The sequence below is a fragment of the Bos taurus genome, chromosome 9 (assembly GCF_002263795.3).
Source record: "Bos taurus isolate L1 Dominette 01449 registration number 42190680 breed Hereford chromosome 9, ARS-UCD2.0, whole genome shotgun sequence".
NCBI lineage: Eukaryota > Metazoa > Chordata > Mammalia > Artiodactyla > Bovidae > Bos > Bos taurus.
The window spans coordinates 84,556,323-84,583,412 of record NC_037336.1 but is presented as its reverse complement, the minus strand read 5'-3'; the positions used below and the strand labels follow the sequence as shown (position 1 = coordinate 84,583,412).

The window sequence follows — 27,090 nt, the reverse complement described above, 5'->3', positions numbered from 1 at the left end:
AGACACGATCCAGTACGCATGGTCAAGACAGCCTGAAAAGCAGTGACATCTATGCAGATTTACAGAGGATATGAGGCAATCTTTTGGCCTCGAATTATTTCCAGGTAAAGAGAAGATGACGTGGTAGATCCTGAGCAGGGGAGGACAGCCCTTCTAACAAAATCTGGTGATTTTCCAACATAAACTGACAGAACATATTCTGTGGGCACCTGCCCAAGACACTTGCCCGGAACAGGAAAGGCTGAGTGCTGCCCAGCTGGCTTAAAGGAGGTGAGCCTTCTCTTGGTGCAGCAGTTCTCAATGTTGGGTACATACTGCAGTTCTGGGGAGCTATCACAAGGAAACGAGTCATGGAGTTAAAGAAAGAGTTCATTTAATTTACGGAAAATTTTATCCCAGGTGGAAAAAGACACTGGAAAGCTGGAGAGAACTGTTACCAGATGGCTAGCCTATTCATTTATCTTGTATTAACAGCACCTACAAATGCACACTGGTGGCACCTGTAATGCCTGAGACCTGAGCTTGATCCCTGGGTTGGGAAGATTCCTCGGAGAAGGAAAGGGCAACCACTCCTGTATTCATGCCTGGGAAATCCCATGGACAGAGGAGGTTAAAGAGGTAAAATCCATGGGGTTGCAAAGAGTTAGACATGACTTAGCGACAAAACCACCACCATGAATGCATATAAAAGAGTCAGACTGCTTTACGTTTCTGATCCGAAGAAAGGAGAATTATCCCTGCCACCCTGAAGAAATCAGCAACTTACAAATATTCCCAATATATAGGAATGAACACGGGAACAGGTAGAACACACAAAGAGAAAAATCTTCCCAGGATGTCTGCCTCTGTTGCCAAACCACAGTTGTTAACATGATTAGATAATTCAGAGAACAAGCAGCACTGTTAGTTTAAATGTTTAGACAATTTATTTTACGTTGTATTACAAGCCCAGGGTTGTTTTTTTTTTTCCTGGTTCCCCACCCACCCCACCCTCCTTTGCTGTCATGTTATCTACTCATGTACTTTTGCCACAAGACAAACACAGCAAAAAAAAAAAAAAGGCAGCTGGTAGTAGGAGGTTTCCCAAAAATATAAGGGCAACCCCTCATAGAAAGTTTATAATGTACCAGGCACTGTTTTGAAAACATGATCATCTCACTCAATTCATTACAACAAACTTTTTACCTATTATCTCACCTATGTCTTAAATGAAGAAACCAGCATAAAGAAGTCAAAGAACTCAGTGCCAAAGGTCAAACAGTAAGGGATGCCAGAGTTAATGAAACAGATGCTATTCCTCTTGGAGGTCACTCAACCTTTTGTCTGAGCACAATACATGTTCTGGGTCCCAGAGGAAGGCTGAAGAGGATCAAGGAGAAATAACAGCAATCTTAAGATTCTTCATCCTACTCTGGAAAATGCAAAGAAAAAGAGGAAAACAATAGAATGGGAAAGACTAGAGATCTGTTCAAGAAAATGAGAGATACCAAAGGAACATTTCATGCAAAGATGGGCACAATAAAGGACAGGAATGGTATGGACCTAACATAAGAAGTAGATATTAAGAAGAGGTGGCAAGAATACATAGGAGAACTATCCAAAAAAGATCTTCATGACCGGGATAACCACGATGGTGTGATCACTGACCTAGAGCCAGGCATCCTAGAATGCGAAGTCAAGTGGGCCTGAGGAAGCATCACTATGAATGAAGCTAGTGGAGGTGATGGAATTCCAGTTGAGCTATTTCAAATTCTAAAAGATAATGCTGTGAAAGTGCTGCACTCAATATGCCAGCAAATTTGGAAAACTCAGCAGGGGTCACAGGACTGGAAAAGGTCAGTTTTCATTCCAATCCCAAAGAGAGGCAATGTCAAAGAATGCTCAAACTACCACACAATTGCACTCATCTCACACACTAGCAAAGTAATACTCAAAATTTTCTAAGCCAGGCTTCTACAGTACGTTAACCGTGAACTTCCAGATGTTCAAGCTGGATTTAGAAAAGGCAGAGGAACCAGAGATCAAATTGCCAACATCTGTTGGATCATCAAAAAAGCAAGAGTTCCAGAAAAGCATCTATTTCTGCTTTATTGACTACGCCAAAGCCTTTGACTGTGTGGATCACAACCAACTGTGGAACATTCTTCAAGAGACGGGAATACCAGATCACCTGACCTGCCTCCTAGAAATCTGTATGCAGGTCAAGAAGCCACAGTTAGAACCGGACATGGAAGAACAAACTTGTTTCAAATTGGGAAAGGAGTATGTCAAGGCTGTATATTGTCGCCCTGCTTATTTAACTTATATGCAGAGTACATCATGAGAAATGCTAGGCTGGAAGAAGCACAAGATGGAATCAAGATTGCCGGGAGAAATATCAATAACCTCAGATATGCACATGACAACACCCTTATGGCAGAAAGCAAAGAAGAACTAAAGAGCCTCTCGATGAAAGCAAAAGAGGAGAGTGAAAAAGCTGGCTTAAAACTCAATGTTCAGAAAACTAAGATCATGGCAACTAGTCCCATCACTTCATGGCAAATAGATGGGGAAACAATGGAAACAGTGACAGACTTTACTTTTTTGGGCTCCAAAATCACCGCAGATGGTGACTGCAGCTATGAAATTAAAAGACGCTTGCTCCTTGGAAGGAAAGCTATGACCAACCTAGACAGCATATTAAAAAGCAGAGACATTTTGTCGACAAAGGTCCATCTAGTCAAAGCTATGGTTTTTCCAGTAGTCATGTATGGATGTTAGAGTTGTACTATAAAGAAAACTGAGCACTGAAGAATTGACGCTTTTGAACTGTGGTGTTGGAGAAGACTCTTGAGAGTCCCTTGGACTGCAAGGAGATCCAACCAGTCCATCCTAAAGGAGATCAGTCCTGAATATTCATTGGAAGGACAGATGTTGAAGCTGAAATTTCAATACTCTGGCCACCTGATGCAAAGAACTGACTCATTTGAAACGTCCTTGTTGCTGGGAAAGATTGAGGGCAGGAGGAGAAGGGGGTGACAGGATGAGATGGTTGGATGGCATCAACGACTAGACGGATATGAGTCTGAGTAAACTCTGGGCGTTGGTGATGGACAGGGGAAGCCTCACGTGCTGCAGTCCATGGGGTCGCTAAGAGTCGGACACGACTGAGTGACTGAACTGAACTCTCGATAAAAAAGGTTGACTAGAATTAGACTGAGAAAAGAAGAGATTAAAAAGAAAAGCAAGCCAGTTATAATAACCAGTGGTTCTAAACTGGCATATGAAAAAAATGTCCCAGTGGTTCTAAATTTAAGTGTGTATCCTGCAGGTCTAGTGAGAACCAACTGCCGGGCTCCACCCACAGCACTGCGGGGCTCCACCCATACAACACAGACTTTGTGATTCAGAGATCTGGGGTGAACTGCGAGAATGTACATTTCTAATGAGTTCTCATCCACGACTGGAGAAGGCAATGGCAACCCACTCCACCGTTCTTGCCTGGAAAATCTCAGGGACGGGGGAACCTGGTGGGCTGCCATCTATGGGGTCACACAGAGTCGGACACGACTGACGTGACTTAGCATCCAATACTACGGCTCCCTATTGCTCCAGGGGTCACAGTTTGAGAACCACTGCACTATATACACTGCCTAAATTCACTCTCTTACACAGTTCTAGTAAATAAAACCATACACTTTTCCTAGAAAACTTGAACATAAAGGGTCTCCTTTAGAGGTTAGAATTTTCAAAGAAATGTTTATTTGTTTTCATTATTATATTTTAAAATATAACATTTGGCAGGTTTGATCCCTGAGTTGGGAAGATCCCTGGAGGACAATTCCCTGGCAGTACCCTGTAAAAGTGGCAGTATTTCACTCCAGTATCCTGGAAAATTCCATGGACAGATGAGTCTGTAGGGCTACAGTCCATGGGGTCACAGTCAGACAGACTGAGCATGCACATACACAGATATACAAAAAACTATCTGTAAGATATGTAAACTGTAAAAACCATATAAATCTTACCCGAGTCACAGTGTCAATTAATCTATTCAAATACAACTGACACTCTTCCTTTAGTATCCAGCTGTACTTGTTATTGAAATTGCCAAATATTCTTAAAATAAGATTTAATTTGTGAAGAATACATATAACTTTCATAATTAACACATATTGCATATATGTTAACACATAACACATATTAACAGGTTAAATTTTCAGTTTTTGTCTTCATTGCTTATTCCACAATTTTCACTAGTGAATAAACAGTTATTGAAGACTAAGAGAACATATGAAGTTTGACAAGAAAAGTAATTCAAGCTTTCCAAGATATATTGTAAAACTACTAAAGACAGAGAATACGTGAAATAGTTTATCCTGAAATTACCAATTTTAGTTATTTTGTTAAATAAAGCAAGAGTAAAATTTAAAAACTCACTGGACCATTGTAAAGTAGGTTTTTAAAAGTAATGACAGTCTTCAGTGCTATTTTAGTCATTGTATACAGTGAATATTGTCAATGAAATAAAATCTTACCCAGATCTAGTCGTTTTGAATTCCACCTTGAGGATAGGTTTGCATGGTTCTGGCTTCTTCCCATCCTTTAACTGTTTTCCTAAAATATAGTTTTCTGCATTAAATTCTAAAATTCTAAGTTACTCTAAATTCTTATACATTGATAGTTTATAAAATGAAATATAATGAAATCCACCATGAAATATTTTAAAGTAATTTTGAAAGTATTTAATACAAAATAAGATATTTTAAATGATCAATTTAGTGTTTGAAATCCAGTGAAGTGTTTACTTTTTAGTGCTAAAAAGTAAATAAAATGAATAACTTGTCAACAACATTTGTGACAACATTCTAGTATGAGAAATTCATTCTTTGCAGTGTTTTAAAGATACGGAAAATAGGATTTCTATTTGCTAAATGAATTCAAGTTGTAATATAGCTTATTTGAGGAAAATAAGTCTAAATCATATTTTCACCCAAAGAGACAGGCTGCAAAATTAATCCTTCTGCTAATAAAGTCAATTATATTTACTCTGTTAAAGTAAAATCCATCCATTGTAATGTCAAAGAAACTGCTAAAATAAACCAATCTCTGTAAAATGTGTCAAACTCATACTGTTAAAGAATTTTGATTATTTTTAAAAAGGTTGATTTCTATTATCAAGTTTTACACGTTCACTGTATTAATAATTCAGAAAAAGTTAAAAGAAAATAAGATATACTAATTCCTGTTTCTTAGAGATTAATCAGTGTCACCATTATGTTATTAGTGAAGGCCCCAAGCACACACTGCTAACCCAACACTTCTTATCCTCTTTCCCAGCTTTTTCCTCCCAGGAACTAGCTCGTTCTAACGTATTTTTAATGTTCTTTTGTTTGCTGTTTGCCTCACCAACAAGAATGTAAACTCCATGAAAGCAAAGCTTTTTAAGGGTGTATATGTTTTTTGTTTATGTATCCATGGTGACATTGTTTGGCACAGGGTGGACACTCAATAACAATTTAATAAGTGAATAAATTAATGTTTTTCTTTAGGATTAATTCCAAGAAAAGAGATATTTAGGTAGAACTGTATTCCAGAAAGGATGAAGAAAGTATGTGAGTACTTTGTCCCACCTTTCCTGAACAAGGCTATTATTTTTTTCTGATTTGCTAAGTGTATTGTTTAATCTCTGAAAATTCTTTGGCTTTCTAGTCATCTGTATTTCTTCTTTAAAAATAGCTTATATCTTTTACCCATGGTTATACGTTATCTTCTTTATATTTAAAAATAAATTTAACATTCCAAATTCATTAACACTGTGTCCATATGTTGCAACCACTTTTCCTAGTGTCACTTGTGAATTCTAAGACCTTTTAAAAAAATTGCATAGAAGTGTGCATTTAAATAATTGAGTCTATCAGTCCTAATCACGCTTCCATTTAAGAAAACTTAAGATCCTAAAATGGCACTTCTTCCAAAACTACGTTATAAATTTAATGGAATTAGAATTCCAACAGCTTTGTTTATTCCAAACAGTTTATTCAAAAGTTTGAATTTTGACAAAATGGCCTTAAAGTTCAATGCCTATGAACTGCTAAAGAAACTCAAAAGGAGATGATTTCCGGAGTGACTAAGTGAGACCTCTGTGAACTCACTCACTTAGTAAAATTGAAATACTAGCAAGATAACTAAGGGTAATCACTTCAGAACTCTGCCAACTAACTGAAGCCACAAAATGAACACAACACAGTCTACTCAGTGGAAATGACCGAAGCTTGTTAAAACCTGGGTGGGGGCGGGCCTGGATGTTCTGATGAAGGGCTATTTCCATCCCCTACGCGCCTCAGCTCTGTGGCATGGTGCCATTAAAAAGGCAATAGCATCAGCCAAGAGATAGGACTCAAGTTTATTTGCAGTTCCATTAAAACCAGTTTCCCTAGAGCCCAATCAGTATATTATCCCCAACTGCAGCTTCCTGAAAAACTCTAATCCCAAGATGTTGTGGCAATTTCATTTGACACAACAGACATCAGCTCAGGGAGACCAAAAACCCTACCTCCAGACATCACAGAAATAACAGTAATCCGCTGGCAATATGGTGCCTGCCTAAGGCTGTGGTTTTAGTTGAGGCAAATAAGAGGCTGGGCAGGAATTAAAAAAAAGTCCTTAAGAAGTAGACATACTCCAGGCTGTACTTAAGGCAGTGTACATGCCCAGGGAAGACCTGGGAAAGGACAAGGTCCCTGTCATTCACCTCTGGCCAACTCTGAGACCCTGAGCAAACTCAAAATTCTTTAAAAAAAAAAGTAAGAAAAGTAAAATGAACTGTACTATCAGTGGAGGAAGTAAATGAGTTATAATACCACCGCTGGCAAGAACAATGGAACAGAGAAAATGGCTAGTAAAAATGCGAAGGGTACAGTTTTTTTGAAAAGCAGGCTGAGAGCATTTATGAAAAATAGAAATATATAAAACGAGTCCATTTTGAGGAGCAGCAATTCTGTTAAGCATTTATTCCATAGGAATAAAAGGATCAATTCCTATTGAATATGTACAAGAAAGGTAAAGGCAGCATAATTTGTAGTGATCAGAAACTGAAAATACAGTTTCAAATTTGAAACTTTTATTTGAAAGTTTCAAATTTATCACTACAGCATAATTTGTAGTGATCCATCAATTAGGCATGGCTGAATAAATTATGAAGAATTGTGAGACAAACAACTGGTTGATACACAAGCATTAAAATAAAGGAATTAAGAGCTATGCCAGATGAAAGGAGGGATTTTCCTCAAGTACAGAGGATTAAGAAAAGATGCAAGAAAGAATAATATAATTCTATTTTTATGTAAAACAACGACCAAAAAATCTCATATGCTCTTATATGTGTCTATAAATATGTATGATTTTAGAAATACATGTATTTTGGAAGAACATCTGCAAGATTTTTGACATAGCTTATCCGGTGAGGCAGGAAAAGGGAAGGGGATGCTAATATAGAGGAAGGTTTATGGAGAAGAGGCTGGTATTATATGATCCTTTTTATCTACAATGACATATGTATGTATGTATATGTGTACAAAAAACTTTTTTTTTTGGTCACTACTTCTGTGGTTTCATGGTTAGGAAGTTCTTCCCACACAAATACCATTACAACTTTGGGAAGCATTTTCTTGCAAATGCTTTATAGTTTCATTTATTACATTAATTTTCTGAGGTATACTTTGGTATAGGTAAGATTTTTTTCTCTAATAGTTTCATCACTATTTGTGTAGTTCTATTGACCTATAATTGCCAGACAATAAAGACCAAGTGTTTAAAGTGTATAATGTGATGAGCTGTGATATAGTTATGTGTCTGCCAGCACTGGTGTCCCAGGTGGCTCAGTGGTAAAGAAACCATCTGCAATGCAGGAGATGTGGGTTCAATCCCTGAGTCGGGAAGATGGACACATCCCAACCCACTCCAGCATTCTTACCTGGGAAATGGCATGGACAGAGAAACCCGGAGGACTACAGTCTATGGGGTTACAGAAGAGTCAGGTACAACTTAGCAACCAAACAACAAAAACAACTGCCAGCATTCTCACTGAACCACCAGAGCTTTCCCCACTAATGTGAAATTCACCTTTATTACATTAAGTTTTCATAAATATACACCGGTCAACTGGTATTAGAGCATATGCTCCTGCCTTAAGATCCTAGGGAAACATCTCTTCCCCTCTTTATGCAGAAAATAATGTTGCAATGGAACCTTGAGCCTCTTGCATCCTAATTTATTAGAACCAGAGAGTGACTACTGAGAGAGTTAAGCAGAGAACATCAGATCAAGAGGCTGGAAAGGACTGCCAGGGAAGAAGACTGGATTTTTGAGGTGGGAGAGAGAATGAGGAAATAAAAAAGGTGTGGGAAAAAGGAGTCTTAAATCTGAAAACTAGTCCCTCATGCTGTACAAGGAACAAACTAAGAATTTCAACCTCGATTTCAATCTGTTCAGATATGACCTTTCAGTGAAGAATTTAAAAGTCTGTTCTGAAGAAGACTACCATCAGAACTTCAGCCTTCCTCTACCACTCAAAGTTCTAATAGGAGTGGCAGATAAATATAATTTGAGATTATAGGTAAAATTTTTACATTAAAAAAATTACTTTGTATGCATTTTATTTTATGAAGCAAAACAATTATTCAGATATCACTCAATTTAATCTATTTCAATATTCACCACCAATCTTTCGGTGGCTGGAACAATCTTGAAAAAGGGCAGGTGTTGGGTGGAATAATTAGTGAGCCTTCTTAATTTTGAGCTTATATATCTTGCATAAAACCTAGCCAGGTACGAAATTCTTGACTTTCGTCTTGCTCAATATAGTCTTTTGTTACTGCTTTATTGTGTCCAATATTTATACTTACAATAAAATGTAAAGCCAGTCTGATTTTTAATTCTTTATATACTTTCTGTCCACCCCCTGCATGGATGTTAAGAGTAGTTTCATTATCTTTGTAAAGTAAAAATGCTGCTGTTTTTATAGTGATCTTTCTTCATTAATCTTGCTTGGAAATTAGTGAGTCCTTTTGATTTGCATACTCTGATCTTTTTTTAACTCAGATTTTTAAAATTATGTCACTGATTGTTGCTCATGTTCTAGATTATTCATCTATAATCCTGATGCTGGGAAAGACTGAAGGCAGGAGGAGAAGGGGACAACAGAGGATGAGATGGTTGGATAGCATCACCCACTTGATGGACATGAGTTTGAGCAAGCTCCAGGAGCTGGTGATGGACAGGGAAGCCTGGTGTGCTGCAGTCCACAGGATCGCAAAGAGTCGGACACGACTGAACGACTGAAATGATAATCCTAGACTAACCATTTTCTAAGTCAAATCAAGTAATAAGGCACTAGCTAAGATTTTACAAAGCTCATATAACTAAAGGATTAGTTTAGTTTAGGATTAAATTAGAGGATCACTGGATTTCACCACTGTCATCTGACTTCTTAACTGCTAAGTCACCTCAGTAGAAAAACTTGTACTTACCCTTTCAACTACCTGTGAACTACTTTGAAAAATCACTGAAAAGATCTGGTTAAATATAAAACTTGACTTAATAAATCATACAAACCTCCATGTAACATGTGATTTCATGTCTCTTATGTCTTCCCTATTTCTCACATCCCTAAAACTACTCAGACACAAAGCCCTGTTGATTCTAACTCCAGAATTTTATTCATGTCCACTTTCTTCCATTTACAATCATATTTGAAGTCCTCCTTATTTATTGTTGACATTAGCATCCTAATTGGCTTCTCTTTTCTACTCCTGGCTCATCTGACGCACTATCATCAAAGGGGTATTTCCAAATATAAATTTTATGTTTCTCACTGTGAAATCATTTCCTAGGTCTCCCTTCATGAAGTCCAAACTCTTTAGCATACTATGATGTATATTTTTGCCTCTGTATGCAGTTATTAGTTTCTGGCTACTCGCTCAAAGGAATTTTAAATACTGTTCATATTAAACTAGCGGTTTTCCAAAAATACCCTGCTTTTGATTATGTCTTTGTACCTTTTGACTAAAATAACCTTGGTCTGTTCTTATAACTCCCCACTGATCCTTTAAGACCAAGTTCATCCAGCCTAAATTTGTGAAATCTTCCTACAGCCTTCACCTAAAACATACTCATTACTTCTGTTTCTACATCATACTATGCAGGCCTTTATCAGCACTCATCGTATGTAGTTTAGTTTATACATCATTTTCACTCACTGGACTATGAGTTCTCCAAGAGCAATATATTTCTAGTATTTAATCTCCGGTACTGAGGAGGTGCTCAATAAATGTCTATTGAAAGAATAAATGAATGAATGAATGAGATGCATTAACAAATAAATGAGGATCACTGTCAGAAAACAAGTGCTTCCCTAGTTTCTAATTGGGGAAGTAGAATGCCACTTAGAATGGAGAACACATTTGTTGCTACACAGCAGCCATGGACTCACTCAAGAGTGGGCTACGTAGTACGACAGCCACCACTCACACATGGCTATTGAGCCCTTGAAATGTAGCTACTCCACGTTCAGATGTGCTGTAATATACACTAGATTTCAAAGAGTACAGAGAAAGAATGCAAAATACTTCGATTCTATATGCTGATTACATGCTAAAGTAGTAATATTTTGCATATTTGGGGTAAATCATATTTGTTACTAAAATTAATTTTAATTTTTTTTACTGTTATTAATATGGTTACTAGTAAATTTAAGATTACACATGCAGATCTCGTATTTCTATTGAACAATGATGCTCTAGAAAATAAGACAATTAAATTGGAGAATCACATTGTTAATAACATTAGTCTGAAATGGGGAAGGTGTTCTTTCCTTGATGAGTGTGGACAGAGCTGATTTATAGCTGGACTGATGACCAATGGGATATCTGGTTTTTGGATCATGGCCAAGAGTAGTGGGATTTATGATGTGTTTCTTCAAGATCCAAAACTCCCCAAACTCCCCTTGGTGACTCTTGGAGTAGTAGTTTTGGATGGCCGGCAACTGGCCTAACTGGCAATACCGGCTTATTCATTTAAAGGATCACTTTGAGAGTTTCTCAGAAGCCAGAGTTTGGGGGCTGGAGCTGGTGACTCAGTACAGTCCTTGTGAGCAAAAGTACAGAGTGGGAGACTCATATGGGCTATCTCTTAGAATGCTTACACACATTCTTTTTCTCTTGCTGCTTAGTATCCTTTGCCTTTAAACAAAAGCCTTATTTGAGTATATTCTGTGGAGTCTGGTAAGTTCTTCCAAATAGAAGAACTAGGGAAAAAACTTTTGTAATGAACTATTAATACATTAAAGAATTGCAGTATGGATTTATGATTCACTGAGTGTTTTAGGCTTCAGGTAAATCTTAAAAGTAGATTCATATAATTTTAATATGTCACATCCTTAAAATACTATAAATTCACTTTTATTTATGTGAAGTATGAATTTATTTTTCCTTTTAGCAACCCTTAATAAAAGTTCTCTAATCCTGGTTCTTTAATTTCCACATAATCAAAAAACTTATACCTTAAAAATCACCCATTCAATCCTTCCATTTTACATATGATGAAACTAAGTCCAAGAAAATAGTAATTATTTCTACAAAGTACTTACAAACAGCAGTGCTAGAATTACATACCAGATTGTCTGATTACTGGGAAAGTGTTCTTTGATAATCATAAAAACTAGATTAAAGGGAAGTATCATTTTTTATTTTAGTCAAAAAATCACCAGTTGATATATTTCAGACACTCAAATAGAAAATTTCTGAAAAAATATGACTGTCAACCCTCTTGATACACATAAAATTATCCAACATTATATCAGGAAATTATCTTAAGTGAATTCAAATTATTTTCCTTTACTGGCCATTTTATCATCATTGTCTAGATAACTGTCACGACCCTCATAAGAATCTACTATCTAACAACTTTGGCAATGAATGATTCCATTTGAGGGCAAACTGAATATTGAAGCTATAATTCAATTATAGTTCAAGCACCAGGCCATCATTTCTCAAAGTGCTATTTTGAGGAACACTAGAGTACTGTAAGATGTTCTGTGAATAAAAGATGCTAAAGTCAAGTAAATTTAGGAAAAGCCACATAAAATATATAAACTGGCACAAATAATTAATATCCTGTTGACCCCTGGACAACAGGAGTTTGAGCTGCATGGGTTCACTTTAAGGGCAAAATTTTTTCAGTAGTAAATACTAGATGACTACACAGTCTGTGGTTGGTTGAATCCACAGATTTGTATCCACAGATACTGGGGGCTGACTTGATGTTATATGCAGATTTTCTAATATGCAGCAATGAGTGCCCCTAACCTTCTGCTCTTTCAAGAGTCAATTGTATATATGTATGTATGTTTATACATATTTTCGCTTTATAAATTCAGTGTACATTGAAAACTAAGACGTCTTTCAGTGAAGAAAATGTTCAACTTTATTTCAGCATTTCTAGAACTTCTTTGATCATAACATGCTTTTTCACCAAATAACTCACTAACATAGGAAACATTAGCATTATAAAATATATTTTGGGGAAAACCTATCTAAGTATATTTTGTGCTATCCTACCAAGTAAATAAGATATCCAAATTTACATTTATTATAATCACATATGTATATAGCATGTCATAATTTTCAAGTACTTTTACTTAAATTTTGCTTACTTGATCCAATGTATAGAATGGTGCTTATCTCATGGTAGAACCAATATTTGTTGAATGAATAAAAGTACAATCAGTTCCAATCAATTACCAAGGTAATGCTTATAAATGTTTTTAAGAATAGGATACTTAACCATTACATTACATGGATTTAGATATGAAAAAAATCCACGATTTACCATAAATCCTTCCTTCCTTCCTGTAGGAAAGGAAGAGCAAGAGCCCACAACACAGATAGTAATGAAAAGAAATCCCTAAATTTTAATCCATCAAAGTAGATATTTAGTATACTAAAAACTACATACCACAAATATGTGTATGGTTGCCTTTTTTACTAAGATACTACAAATTCTGAAGAAATCTAATTTTGCTACTTCTAAAAGCCTGCTCTCAAGAATTTACGTTTTTAGTATTAAAAGAGAATCAAGATTAAAATAGAAAAATCATCATTTGGCAACCATTATGGTAATAAGTAATCCTTCAAAGAAACATCAACAGATGCTACAACCAGGGGGTATAAATTTTGATGAGGAACAGTATGTTTATAAAGTCTCAACTATTTCCTTCAAATCAAAACACTTATTGATTACAATAAAAAATCAAAAAAATTATTAACTTCAAAAGGAAAAAATAACGCTATAATGGAGAGACCTAGTAGACAGAAGCTTAATCAAGGAATCAGGGTATGAGACATCACCATGACAAATCAAACACAAGCTCCACTTGAGGCTGTTAAAAGAAGACAGCAATCCTTTTGGGATGGTCCTGCTGAAGATGTGCAACATGAATCTAATCATGAAAACAACATCAGACAAAACCAAATGGAAGCACATTCTATAAAATAACTGACCTGCAACATTCAAAATTTATCTGTAAGGAAAGTCAAGTAAAGGCTCAAGAAGAGTTCTAGTTTGAAAGAGACTGAGGAAACATGGTAACTAAACCTAATCTGCATATAGACCCTTTCGACAAAAGGCAAAACCTGGTGATATAGGAGAATGTCTCTGTAAGAGACTAATACTGACCTATTTTGGGGTGATTAAGCAATATGCTGACAACTTACTCTCAACTGGTTAAAAAAACCTCTTTGAACTATACTTACAAAAAAAGATGAAAATTTAGATAAACTTAAAACTTTAAAACCAATATACATATTTCTACTAACTTCAATATTATTCATACTTCCTTCTGGGTTTGAAATTAAAGGTTTCTAAACTAATCTTCAACTTTTTTGATTTTCTGAATTCCTAGATTCCAGTGGGGATAGGAGATTCTAAAATGTATGAAATACTCAGGAATACCAAAAAGATTAGGGACGTAGGCACTAAGAGAAGGAAGAACAAAAATATATTAGGGAAAACTGGAACCTATTATGAAAAGGGTTATCTTCTGGAGGCACACATAAACAGAACTGTAGCAAATTTAAAATAAGTGCTTTTCCAGAAGAGTCTCTGACTGCAACCAAAAAACAGTGGTAAAATATATTACAATATGTGGCTAAAAGAACTGTTATTTTTACCAGGAAACAAGCAAGTCTAAAAACTCATACTATGACAGACAAAGTAAATTTTTAATTTGACTTTATTTTTTACATTGCAATAATTCAGAATGTACCAATTTTTAAAGAAAATGGGCAGTCATATTTTAAAGTGAACAATGAAATACAATTATAAAAATACTCTTTTCGTATGCTACTAATGCAAACAACAGTTCCTTTCATTTCCCTAAATTTGCTGGTTAAGAATTACTTAGCGTAGAATCATGAGAATGCAGATTAATAAAGGAATGCAAATTTCCAGGGCTAATCCAGAATTCAAAGTCCTTCATAATCTATTCATAAAAAGTGAAACTGTTAGTTACTCAGTTGTACCCCACTCTTTGCAAACCCATGAACTGTATCCCGCCAGGCTCCTCAGTCCATGGGATTCTCCAGGCAAGAATACTGGAATATCCATTCCCTTCTCCAGGGGATCTTCCAGACGCAGGGATCAATCAAACATGGGTCTCCCACATTGCAGGGCAGATTCTTTATCATCTGATCCACCAAGTAAGCCACTCTAATAAAACTTTCATGGAGGTTTTATATACATTACTTGTAGACTAAGCGTTAACACACCAGCTTGAGATCACCATCCCTAGAAAAATGGCAGCTTTCAGGATTAGCTCTCTTGCTTAACAACTGGTAACCTGACTTTCAAGACAGCTTCCACCACTCCTAGACTGAAAAGGGTGGCACACGATGTCTGTACTACTTGTACAAAAAATACGGTTTACAACCAATCTCTGTTTTCCTTCTAAGCAGCTGAAATTTTGGTACATGCTAACTAAAGCTGCTGCTGCTGCTGCTGCTAAGTCGCTTCAGTTGTGTCCGACTCTGTGCGACCCCATAGACAGCAGCCCACCAGGCTCCGCCGTCCCTGGGATTCTCCAGGCAAGAACACTGGAGTGGGTTGCCATTTCCTTCTCCAATGCATGAAAGTGAAAAGTGAAAGTGAAGTCGCTCAGTCGTGTCTGACTCTTTGTGACCCCATGGACTGCAGCCTACCAGGCTCCTCTGTCCATGGGGTTTTCCAGGCAAGAGTACTGGAGTGGGGTGCCATCGCCTTCTCCAGCTAACTAAAGCAGAGGGTGCATATAGACTGACATCAATACAAACCCTGGACATCAGGTTCAGGTGAGCTGTCCTAGTACAGGACATTTCATACATGTGGTAATAACTCATTGCAAGAGGAAACAAGCATATCCTGTGTGGCTCCACTGGAAGAAGGCTGCTGGAAGCTTGAGCCTGGATTCCTCTAGACTCCATCCCTTGTGCCTTTTCCCTTTGCTGATTTCACTTTGCATCCTTTTGCTGAGTCCTATGAGTGTTCCTCGGAGAAGGCAATGGCACCCCACTCCAGTACTCTTGCCTGGAAAATCCCATGGACGGAGGAGACTGGTAGGCTGCAGTCCATGGGTCGCTAGGAGTCGGACATGACTGAGCGACTTCCCTTTCACTTTTCACTTTCATGCATTGGAGAAGGAAATGGCAACCCACGCCAGTGTTCTTGCCTGGAGAATCCCAGGGATGGGGGAGCCTGGTGGTCTGCCGTCTCTGGGGTCGCACAGAGTCACACACGACTGAAGCGACTTAGCAGCAGCAGCAACATGAGTGTTCCTAGTGAGTCAAACTTGGGGTCATTTGGGGGTTTCTGAAGACAATATTTTAAGGTATACAATTACCTTCTATAGGGTGCCAAGTGTTTCAATACATATTATATGTAGACTAGCAACCTGCAGTTGATAATATTAAGATGACAAAAATTCAAAATAAGTCCTACATCACTCACAAAATTATCAACTTTCTGGACTATTGGAGAAAAATTACTCAGAATATTTTGTAACTTTAATTTTCTGAAAGCTCAAATTTGCAATCTCAACTGCAAATATAGTTATTCGAGATTTCATTTACTCAGTTGCTACAAATTATTTCTATATGTGTAAATACAGAAATTTTAAATTAAATTAAAATTTAAAATTCAAAATAGAACCCATCCTTGTCATCAAAAACAAACCCAAATGCAAACTCAAAACAGTTTTCTGTCCGTCACAATTTAGGTAGTGTTTAAAAGGGATCCATTCTTACCATGTGGAGTTATGGTCTGCACAGGCTTCGCAGGGGATCTCACATTCCATATAGTCAAGGTGCCATCCGAATGACTGCAAATAAATTGTTTTCCTTCATGATGCCAAGCAACAGAGTGGATAGCCTATAAAAGAGGGGTAAAGAATTCCACCTTTAAAAACAAAAACTTATTTAAACACCAAGTTATTCATAATTGAAACTGGAAGTAATTTTTCATATTAACCTTTTTCTTATTTCCCAAGCTGAAGTCCATATGTTAATATTAAATTCCCATAACTTAATTGTCCTGCCAAAAAAATGAGATTTAATTTGGTTCTAACACTCTTTTAACTTTCAAAATTTTATTTACTCCTTAAGGGAGGATGATAATAATATAATAGTGATTATGTATTATTGACAAGTTCAAGAAAACAAAATGCATTCTTGTAGTTTCTTAGAATAAACAATAACTAAACATAAATTACCAAGTAATTATAATCAATATCCCACTGGAAAAACTAGTTGCATTGACTGTTCAGAAAAATTTTTATAAATTAACTAAAGTTCTAGGAGACAAGAATGCAGATTTAGAATTAAGATTGATTGAAAATACCTCATATTGAACTTCAAGACAGGTGACAAAAATCTATAAGGCATGCAAATAAACCAGGAAATACGATGCAAAATGAGAAGAAAATGTAGTCAATAGAAACAGACTCAGAAATGATACTGATGGGAGAATTAGCAGACAAGGATATTAAAACAAATATTTTGAACAGACTCCACATGCTCTAAAAGGTAAGTGAAAACATAAAAATGTTGAGGGAAGACATGCAGGCCTTCAAAAACACAAGTGGATTTCTAGAGATGAAAATGTCTAAGATGAAAAATTGTTTCCAAATGGGTTTGCCAACAGATTTGATACAGGAGAAAGAAAGCCTGATTAACTTGAAGACACACAGCAGCAGAAACTGCTCAATGTGGAAGATGGGCAAAGAATAAGCAGAACATCAGTAAACTGTGGTACAACTTCAAGAAGACTAATATGTGTGTCATAGGAGTCTCAGAAGGGAGCCTATGGACAGAAAATATATTGGAAGAAATAATGACCCAAAATTTCCTAAATCTGATGAAAACTTTAAACTCTATAAACTTCTAGAATACATACATATCTTAGAAATGCAGTGAACTCAAAGCAAAAGAAACTTGGAAAAAACTACATAAAAGTACATATTTCAATTGCTTAAAACTGGAACTTTAGTGATAAGAAATCCTTAAAAGCAACCAGAGGGTGGAAACGAGGGGAACACATTAAATATAGAAAAGCAGAGATAAAGATGACAGCATATATTTCCTTAGAAACAACGCAAGAACACAGTTGAGTAATACCTTAACAGTTCTGAAAGAAAAAACTGTCAACCTAGGATTATATCCATCACAAATATCTTCTCAAAAACAAAGGTAAAATAAACACATTTACACACATAAAGAACTCAAAGAATAGATAATTTGCAGATTTTCACTATAAAACATGTTACAAGCAGTCCTTCATGCAGAAGGTAAATGATATGAGATGGAAATCTGGATCTACTCAAAAGAATGAAAAATACCAGAATGGCAGATATGTAGGTATATATAAATTATACTCTTAATTTTTAGCAAATGTTTCATTATAGGAGAACAGTCTCATAAATCATGACATTAGCTTAAAAAAATTATTTATTTTTGGTTGTGCTGGGTCTTTGTTGCTGTGCAGGCTTTTCTCTAGTTGCAGTGCGCAGCCTTCTCATTGCAGTGGCTTCTCTTATGGCAGAGCATGAGCTCCTAGGGTGTGCAGCTTTCAGTGGTTGCAGCTCCCAGGATCTAGAGCACAAGCTCAGAAGTTGTGGGGCAAGGGCTTAATTGCTTCACTCATGTGTGAATCTTCCCAGATCAGGGACCAAACCCGTGTCTCCTGTATTGGCAGGCAGATTCTTTACCACTGAGCCACAAGGGAAGCCCAATTATACTCTTTTAAATACTTTTCACCTTTTCTTCTGGTATGTAGTTGAAAATACTACTTGGAAACAGCCTGGAAACAGGCTTGCTTAAGCTCTGTTAGGCTAGCTAAGCCAGTTTTTAATGCAGGGCTAGTCTATCCCAATGACAAGGCAATACCTTTGTGAGTATTCTTCTGATGCCCTGACCACTACAAGCATTCTCTGTTCTGTTGGGAATGTGACCTATTCTTAGCCCTGTGTGTGCTATGAGAATTGCTTTACCTACTCCTTTCCAATGAATCTATTCTAAACCTCACACTAATCATTATTCAGTTCAACTTAAGACCAAGGTAAAGGGCTCCTTGTGGATTTTTAAAACTCTCTCACAAGGCAGGTCCCTACATTCTGTTACCTTGTTTTATAAATTATGGATAACTTTCCCCATTTCCCAACTCTGTTTCCTCAATTTAGGGAGACTGCTGGGTTTAATGCAGGTTCCCCCTTGCCCACCTTCCTTCATGGATTGAGACCTGGAAGTCGCTCAGTCGTGTCCAACTCTTTGTGATTCCATGGACTGTAGCCTACTAAGCTCCTCTGTCCATGGGATTTTCCAGGCAATAGTATTGGAGTGGATTGCCATTTCCTTCTCCAGAGGATCTTCCCAACCCAGGGATCGAACCTGGGTCTCCCGCATTGCAGGCAGACACTTTACTGTCTGAGCCAGCAGGGAAGCACCTCCAGACCATAAGCTAATGCAACTGAAAAGCTCACCTTTATCCCCTAAGGAATCCCTGTTCTATACTATCTGTTAATTTCTATAAACTGTTCTTACATGTATTTTCCCAGTGTGTTTGTTTAAACTGAGAGGGTAAATTCCCTGTGATTCAATAGTGGCTAAAGCCAAGATAACTATTTAAATTACAAAAGCAAACAGAAAAAAGTCAAATATGCTTACAATATGCTTTCATTTTGACACAACAAACAGCTCTACAGGCCAAAGCTTCCAGAGAAATGACAAGAACTCTTTATTAAAAATACTCTTTTAAAATAAACTCAAGATCTTGACTGGTAAACAACAGAATATTTATTAACTAAAAGGCTTTAAAATACAAAAAAAAAGTATACAGTTATGAAAACAAAATTCTCTTTCGGTCAGGCTTATAAAGATAATATGCAGACATTTACAAAGTATTCCTAGTTTTGCTATAGTTACTCAATGTAATCTGTTTGACTAACTGAGAGCATCAATATGAACACATGACATTTCTTAAAAATAAACAAAAAAACCCCACACATTTCCTAGATCTATTCTCTGAATTAGAAATTATGAACACTCCTGGTAACCAAATTATGGTCACCAAACACCATTTCTCACCGAAAGAACCCAGTTTCATGGAAAAAGATACTCTAAATTTGGGACAGAAATATTCAAGTTTAATAGGTATGCTTTGTTCTAACAGATGGCAAGGAAGCTATCCAAGACTATTATCAAAGGACTCAGGAAACAAATGGAAGAGATTCACTGATGAAAGACGGGACAATTTGAAAATCGGTAAGGCTAATAACGGTAGTGTACTGAGGCATATGAAATAATGTTTAAATCTTTTAGTACATAGTGAAATGGGAAACAAAATCAAATTGCTTATCATTAATGTTGTTAGAGAACAGCCCCTTTTACTGAAATAAAAGAAACAAGCATTTATCCTGCCTTTCCTATCCAAATTGTACAACTATATAATCAAAAGAGCAGGTGAGAAGCTTCTCTTTACAGAAGTATCCCAGATAATCGATAGAGAAGGAATCATAAAATTAGAACCTCTCTACTTTGCAACAACTGCATGGTAATGGATTTAGGCCTTGAACATAACTGACAGCTATTATCACAGACACTACTGTTCAATCTGGGTGAAGAGCATCAGCATCATCTAAGAAATAGTCCTGCTAAAAACAAAACAAAAAAATGAACCTAAATTTGGTCGTCTCAATAAACCATCCAATTTATAGGAAATCTGAAGGCAATAAAAGTCTTTTTTTTTATTAATCACAATCTTTATTTGGATTCTAAAGCAAGCAAGCTATAAATATTTCCAGTACACTATCATTTGTATAAAATAAAAAGCTAGCACACATTTATTAATTTGCTTGTAAATGCAGAAAATACCTCTGGAAGAATACATGAGAAAGTAACATTGGGATGAGGTAAGGGAATTGGATAGTCAAATGCCAGGAGCTGGAGAGATCATTTTTGTGTCTTTTGAGCTATGTAAATATATTATATGATACATATGCAAAAATTTGTGTGTTACAGTAACCACAAAGATTGCCTAAAGTCATTAATTAAAGAAGTTCTGAGAGAAGCCATTGTGAAGTGGAGAAATGACAAAAGCAATGTTATTACCTCATCGTAGGTGTATCTATAGTCTGCTTTCTTTGACTTGAGGTCCCATAACACTACTGTTCCAGATTCAAAGCCAATCAAAAGCTGTAATAAAAGAAAATGCCACATTACCTAGGATTGACATTAGTCATGTGAAACATTTACTTGCTGACAATACAGATAACTATTATCATTCATATGCTTTGGCTACAAAATTATAGCATCATTAAACATCTGCATTGCTAATCGCTAATCACATGGATGACATATGGGAATACTGCATTGCATATTCATACACCTTTGATCATTAGGATTTCAACATACATCATACAACTGATCATTGAAAATGAAAACAGTACCATTTTGAAGTCCAGAATGTACATTTCCATTCATTAACTTACTAATAAAAATTTACATGTGCTTTAAAGTTTACAAACTTCTCTAATTTAACACACTATCAGGCAATATCATTTATTCATCTACTGATTAGTTCCAAATTATATCTAGCCTAGACCTCTCTTGTGAGATTCAGACTTATAATTCTAATGGTCACATGTTCACATATTATTCCACAAGAACCTCAAAGCAAATGTATCCACAACTGAATTCATTATTTTTTTCCCTACTGTCTTTTCCTGGTATTTCCTGTTACAGAGGCTTTCTCACTATTTTTAAAAATATTCTTTAAGAAGCTCAAGTAAAAACTTTGGCGTCATCCTTAGTCCTAATGTCTCTCCCACTAGGTAAAATCCTCAAGTAATTTAAAAATTACACTCATATATAATTTATTATTTTTCCACTTTCAATACATCTCTCCTGGTTCAATACACAAAGATCTCTTTTCTAGTTTCTGGTCTCTCTGACTCGCTAGTCTTGTTCCTTATTTACTTCACTCCATATCGTAGCTAGTCTGATCATGTAATGTATTCTTTTATTTAAAAAATTTAATGCTTTATGCTTATTTTTAGGATCAAGTCCAAACTGAATAATCTGACCTACAAGATATATCATGGTCTGACCTCTGCTTAACCCCTCAGCTTCATGCTGTTCCACATTCCTATTACCCAATACATTTCAGTATATCTTTCAGGTCATGTTCTCTCTTACCTTTACGCCTCTGCACATGCTGTCATCCTAACTGGACCACTTCGTCTAAGTCATCCTTTTTGCCTGACTAATCCTACTAATCCTTCAGGTCATTTTAGCTATCACTTCCTCCTGGAAGCCTTCCTTGACCTACCAAATTAAGTCAGTGCCTTCTTATATGCTCCAACAGCAACTTGTACATTTTTTAGCCTGAAAGGTCACTATACAATTTAATAATGTCCTTTTCCTTATCTGAATTCTCTTGCAGACTATAAAATTGGTTTATTTAAGCAAGATTTGGTTTTATCTTGTTTACTACTATACTTTTAACATAAGACATACAGTCTAATATAGGTCCTTAATCCATTTTTTGTGAATAAATAAGTTCTAGAATGAAATCCATGTTCTTGCCTCAGAAACTGCCTACTGTTTACACTGGCATTTTATAAATAATTGTGTTTTGTCTGCTTGTAAGCTCCTCCCTTTTTCTTCACTTTTCGTGTTGCTTCCTTGGTAAGTCTAACCAGTTCCTCTGGACAAAGATGCTCCTTCTCCATATTAATACATGCATTTTCACCTCTAGTCTCCATAGATGTCTCTAGAATCTAATATACTAACACATAGTAGATATTCGATAAATATTTGTTTAATAAGTACATGAATAACCAGCAACTAGTCAATAATCATTCACGTAATCTGGAGATATGAACAAATTTGGAGGCAGGCCCAGTAATTTTCACTAAATAGTAACTTAGTGTATTTTCAGTGTATAGGGGCACTCAGAAGACCCAGTCACTGAAACTAATAAAACAAATTTACATCTTGGTACGAAGTAGAGCTAATTTTCCTAACATAAACTCTTCTTTCCTTGACCATCTGTAATACATACTCCTTCTGGGAAAAAAACTGGTATTTGTTTCCTTTACCCTTTTTAGTCCTTCTAAGCATCCTGGACATGTATATGGCATTTTCTGATGGGGGAAGTAAGAGAGAAACTTCAGGAGTAAGAAAAGAGATGGAAAAAGATAACATTTAAGAATCAATGTATAGTGTATATTTTATGTACAGTGTAAAACAATACTGGATTGTTCAGGACACAGGTAACTTACAGTCTAGGCCCAGATCTACCAATAGTAACTATTCAACTTAAATATTTTACCCATCCAGACATTAACAACATAAGAGGATTATAGTAAACTTTAACCCCTCCAGCCAGCTTTACCTTCCTACAAGTATCAGAAATCTGTGCCAACAAGTTAGACTTTAACCCCTATAATCTCCTAAACAGTAAAAAATAGAAGAACTGAAGGATGTGGTACTTATAAACAGAAAATTCAAAGCTTATTCCCACTAGAATCTTCTATAACTCATAGAAATGTTAATTTTTTAACAGTACTATTGATGAATTTTCTTTGAATTTTTCTCTCATAAAAAGCATTCATCAGGTATACTGATACAGCTCTTCACATTAATACGTGATCTACATCTTACAGAAGACATGTAGCATAATGGAGAGTACTCTGAGGTTGAAATCAGAGAAATCACTATTCAAAATCCCAGCTCCATCAATATCTAGCTTTGTACCTCTGGAATACATAACTGGATCAAGTCTCTGCCTGATTATTTATAAAACAGGGAAAACAGCTCACTTAAGATTTGTTGGCAGGATCAAATAAAATTAGTGCACATAAAGTGGAAAGCAGTGCCCGACAAAGTAGGGGTTAATAAATGGTAGTTATTACTGTTAAGTAAGGGGTTTGACACGAACACTTAACTTTCTTTGGCCAGGACCTGTGCTTAATGTGGCAGCGTCATCCACCATAAGGTTAGCTTTGAAAGGACATATCCTATCACCTTACCTCTTTTTTCAGTGACACAATGTCAAAGAGATCTTTAGAAATAGAAGTCAGTAGCATGAAGTAAAATTTTCTATTAGAAACCAAAAGTTAGATAATATCATCTGTTCTAGTACCCTAATACGTAAACGTGTTTGAAAGAGATTAAATCTGGGAATTAAGGAGGATAATAAAATGCCACGTTTCAAAAAATGAGGATGATACAAATTTTTTCAATTAAGTACATATTGAACCAGGATTCCCAGGTCATGCTAGTGGTAAAGAACTGCCTGTGAACGCAAGAGACATAAGAGACATGGGTCTGATCCCTGGGTTGAGAAGATGCCCCAAAGAAGGAAATGGCAACCCATTCCAGATTTCCTGCCTGGAGAATCCCATGGACAGAGGAGCCGGCAGGTTACAGTTCAGAGAGTTGTAAAGAATCATATATGACTGAAGTGACTTAGCACAAACATATTGAACAGTTATTATTTTACTGCATGTTGAGTGCTATAGAAAATATAAACTTGCATAAATACTATCTTTGTGCTCAAGGAGTCCTTCAAGTTCAGGGGAGTTGAGATAACACATTTCTAATTCAAGGCAATATGTGGTAAATACTGTAAAACTTGCACAACTAAGGTGCTAATAAATTTGGAAGTGATAAAGCATTTTATGTCAGGATTATCAAGAAAGGTATCATGAAAGATACAATATTTTAATCTGAGCCTTAAGATGTGAGTAGGAATTCAGTAGAGAAAGAACGGTGAGAAGGAATTCTGAACAAAAGGTCTTACATAAATAAGTCACGGAGATAGTAAAGAGCAGCTCACATTTGGGAAACAGTAACTATTTGCTTCAGCACAGTGTTCAGGTAAGGATGTTCTCAAAGATAATGAAACCTAGGGTTATGTTGTACAGAAACACTGCTTTGTTTGTTTGATAATACAGAACCACTGAAAGCTTTGGAACAGGAGAACAAGAAGATTAAAATGGCACTTGAGGAAGACTGATCTGGAGACGACTCAAGAATGGGTTGGAATGCCTTGAACTGCAGTAGGGGAAGGAGACTGAATAGCAAAGTGACACTGCAGTGGAAGGACTGAAATGATTCAGTGACGGATTCAGCGTAAAAGAAAGGGAAGTTTTCAGCTCTTCTACCAGGTCCCCTACCTAAAGGCTGGCTTTTAGACAATTATCTTATACCAAAAATAAATAAGTGAAGATACAGGTTACTATAACTTGCTTCATGGAAAGTTTCTCTCAAAACATACAATGGCATGATAAAGTCAGCTCCCAACAGTACAGTACAGCCATCCTTTTGTTTTCTGTGTCAAATAAGAGAACGGTGTTAACACAACATAGAGGCATCACTACTCCCAGTAATTAAAGAAAGGAAAAACCTGAGTAAACTGCATCACAAAATCCAGAAGGTTCATTTCACTGATTTCTGATAGTGATTAACTTCCTGGTATTTATGCAGACTAATTATCATGAAACTTTATAAGTAGAAAAAACGTAATTAAAAAGAACTGAGACTGGTTTAAATTATGAAACAGATTCACGAAAAGAAAATTTTACTTTTTTTTAGTGTACTAAAGAAACTAAACTAAATTTTATTGCTTTTCAGGGTATTAAGGAACCTAAATTAACAACAGCTAGGTAATGACTGCATGGAACTGGTTTTGAGTATAAAAAAAGTATTATTTTCAAAAATACCTATTAACATGAGCCTTTGATTAATATTAACTTTGGCTAATAAAATAAAAATGCCAAAGCCTTTGACTGTGTGGACCACAACAAACTGTGGAAAATTCTTAAAGAGAATAGCAGACCTTACCTGCCTCCTGAGAAATCTGTATGCAGGTCAAGAAGCAACAATTAGAACTGGACACGGAACAACAGACTGGTTTCAAATCAGGAAAGGAGTACATCAAGGTTGTATATTGTCACCCTGCTTATTTAACTTATATGCAGAATATATCATGCAAAATGCCTGGCTGGATAAAGCACAAGCTGGAATCAAGATTACTGGGAGAAATAGCAATAACCTCAGATACACAGATGACACCACCCTTATAGCAGAAAGCAAAGAGGAACTGAAGAGCCTCTTGATGAAAGTGAAAGAGGAGAGTGAAAAAGCTGGCTTAAAACTCAACATTCAAAAAAAAAAAAAAACCTCAACATTCAAAAGACTAAGATCATGGCATCTGGTCCCATCACTTCACGGCAAACAGATGGGGAAACAGTGAGAGACTATTTTGGGGGGCTCCAAAATCACTACAGATGGTGACTACAACCATGAAATTAAATGATGCTTGCTCCTTGGAAGAAAAGCTATGACAAACCTAGACAGCATATTAAAAAGCAGAGACATTACTTTGTCAACAAAGGTCCGTCTAGTCAAAGCTATGGTTTTTCAGTAGTAATGTATGGATATGACAGTTGGACCATAGAGAAAGTTGAGTGCTGAAGAATTGATGCTTTTGAACTGTGGTATTGGAGAAGACTCTTGAGAGTCCCTGGACTGCAAGGAGATCCAACCAGTCTATCCTAAAGGAGATCAGTCCTGAGTATTCATTGGAAGGATTGATGCTGAAGCTGAAGCTCCAATGCTTTTGGCCATCTGATGCAAAGAACTGACTTATTGGAAAAGACCCTGATGCTGGGAAAGATTGAAGGCAGGAGGAGAAGGGGAGGACAGAAGATGAGATGGTTGGATGTTATCACTGACTCGATGGACATGAGTTTGAGCAAGCGCCAAGAGTTGGTGATGGACAGAGAAGTCTGGCGTGCTACAGTCCATGGGGTTGCAAAGAGTCGGACACGACTAAGTGACTGAACTGAACTGATTAACCTGAGATTTTTATGAAGAAAAATTTAGGCGAGAGAGGTGTTATGTGGTAAGTATAATAAAAATTGAATAACTACAAAAAGTATAAAAAAGAATTCAAAACTAGAAGAAAATGGGTTTTGTCAGGATTATCAGAGAATTGGGGGAATTACTACAAATAAGCAAAAAACAAGTTAATAAGCTTTAATTGTATTTATTAAATTTTATTTGTTTTAGAGTTTTCTTCTTTAAAATGTAAGTGATTTTAATTCTTTCACTTGTTCCTTATAATCTATAAATAAGCAATTGTTTATATGATATACAACCTTTGTTAGCAATCTCAAATTTGCAGAGTAAGCATGATTCCAGAAGAGTTTGCATATGTAAAAAATACTGGAATTCATGCATTTAAATAACAAATATATTTATTTGAAACAATCTACCTTTCCTTCATCCATTGGATTATCACTTATATGGACAACAGGCCCTGGGTGAGATTTAGATGACCTGAAAGAAAAAAAGTTAAGATTTTTTTTCTCAACCAAAAATGGCAATACAACTACACATTTATTACAACAGAAATAACAACTGGAAAATAAAGATATATTTACAAGGGTTGAAAACATTTCAGTAAATGATTGCTATTTTTATTTTACTGAATTCTAGCCTCCAACTGGGGTATGCCATT

General features: G+C 36.2%; 1 protein-coding gene across 6 annotated transcripts in view; it reads right to left on the bottom strand.

The window, feature by feature from the left end:
• STXBP5 (syntaxin binding protein 5) overlaps positions 1 to 27,090 on the bottom strand; it is a 157,927-nt gene that overhangs the window by 80,611 nt on the left and 50,226 nt on the right. For all 6 annotated transcript variants that reach the window (XM_015472897.3, XM_005211027.5, XM_024996769.2 and 3 more), the window contains 4 exons: positions 26,846 to 26,909; positions 20,670 to 20,753; positions 16,314 to 16,437; positions 4,518 to 4,596 (listed from right to left, as the gene is read on the bottom strand). In XM_015472897.3, coding sequence (XP_015328383.1) covers positions 4,518 to 4,596; positions 16,314 to 16,437; positions 20,670 to 20,753; positions 26,846 to 26,909 — 351 coding nt within the window. The remainder of the gene's footprint in view (positions 1 to 4,517; positions 4,597 to 16,313; positions 16,438 to 20,669; positions 20,754 to 26,845; positions 26,910 to 27,090) is intronic.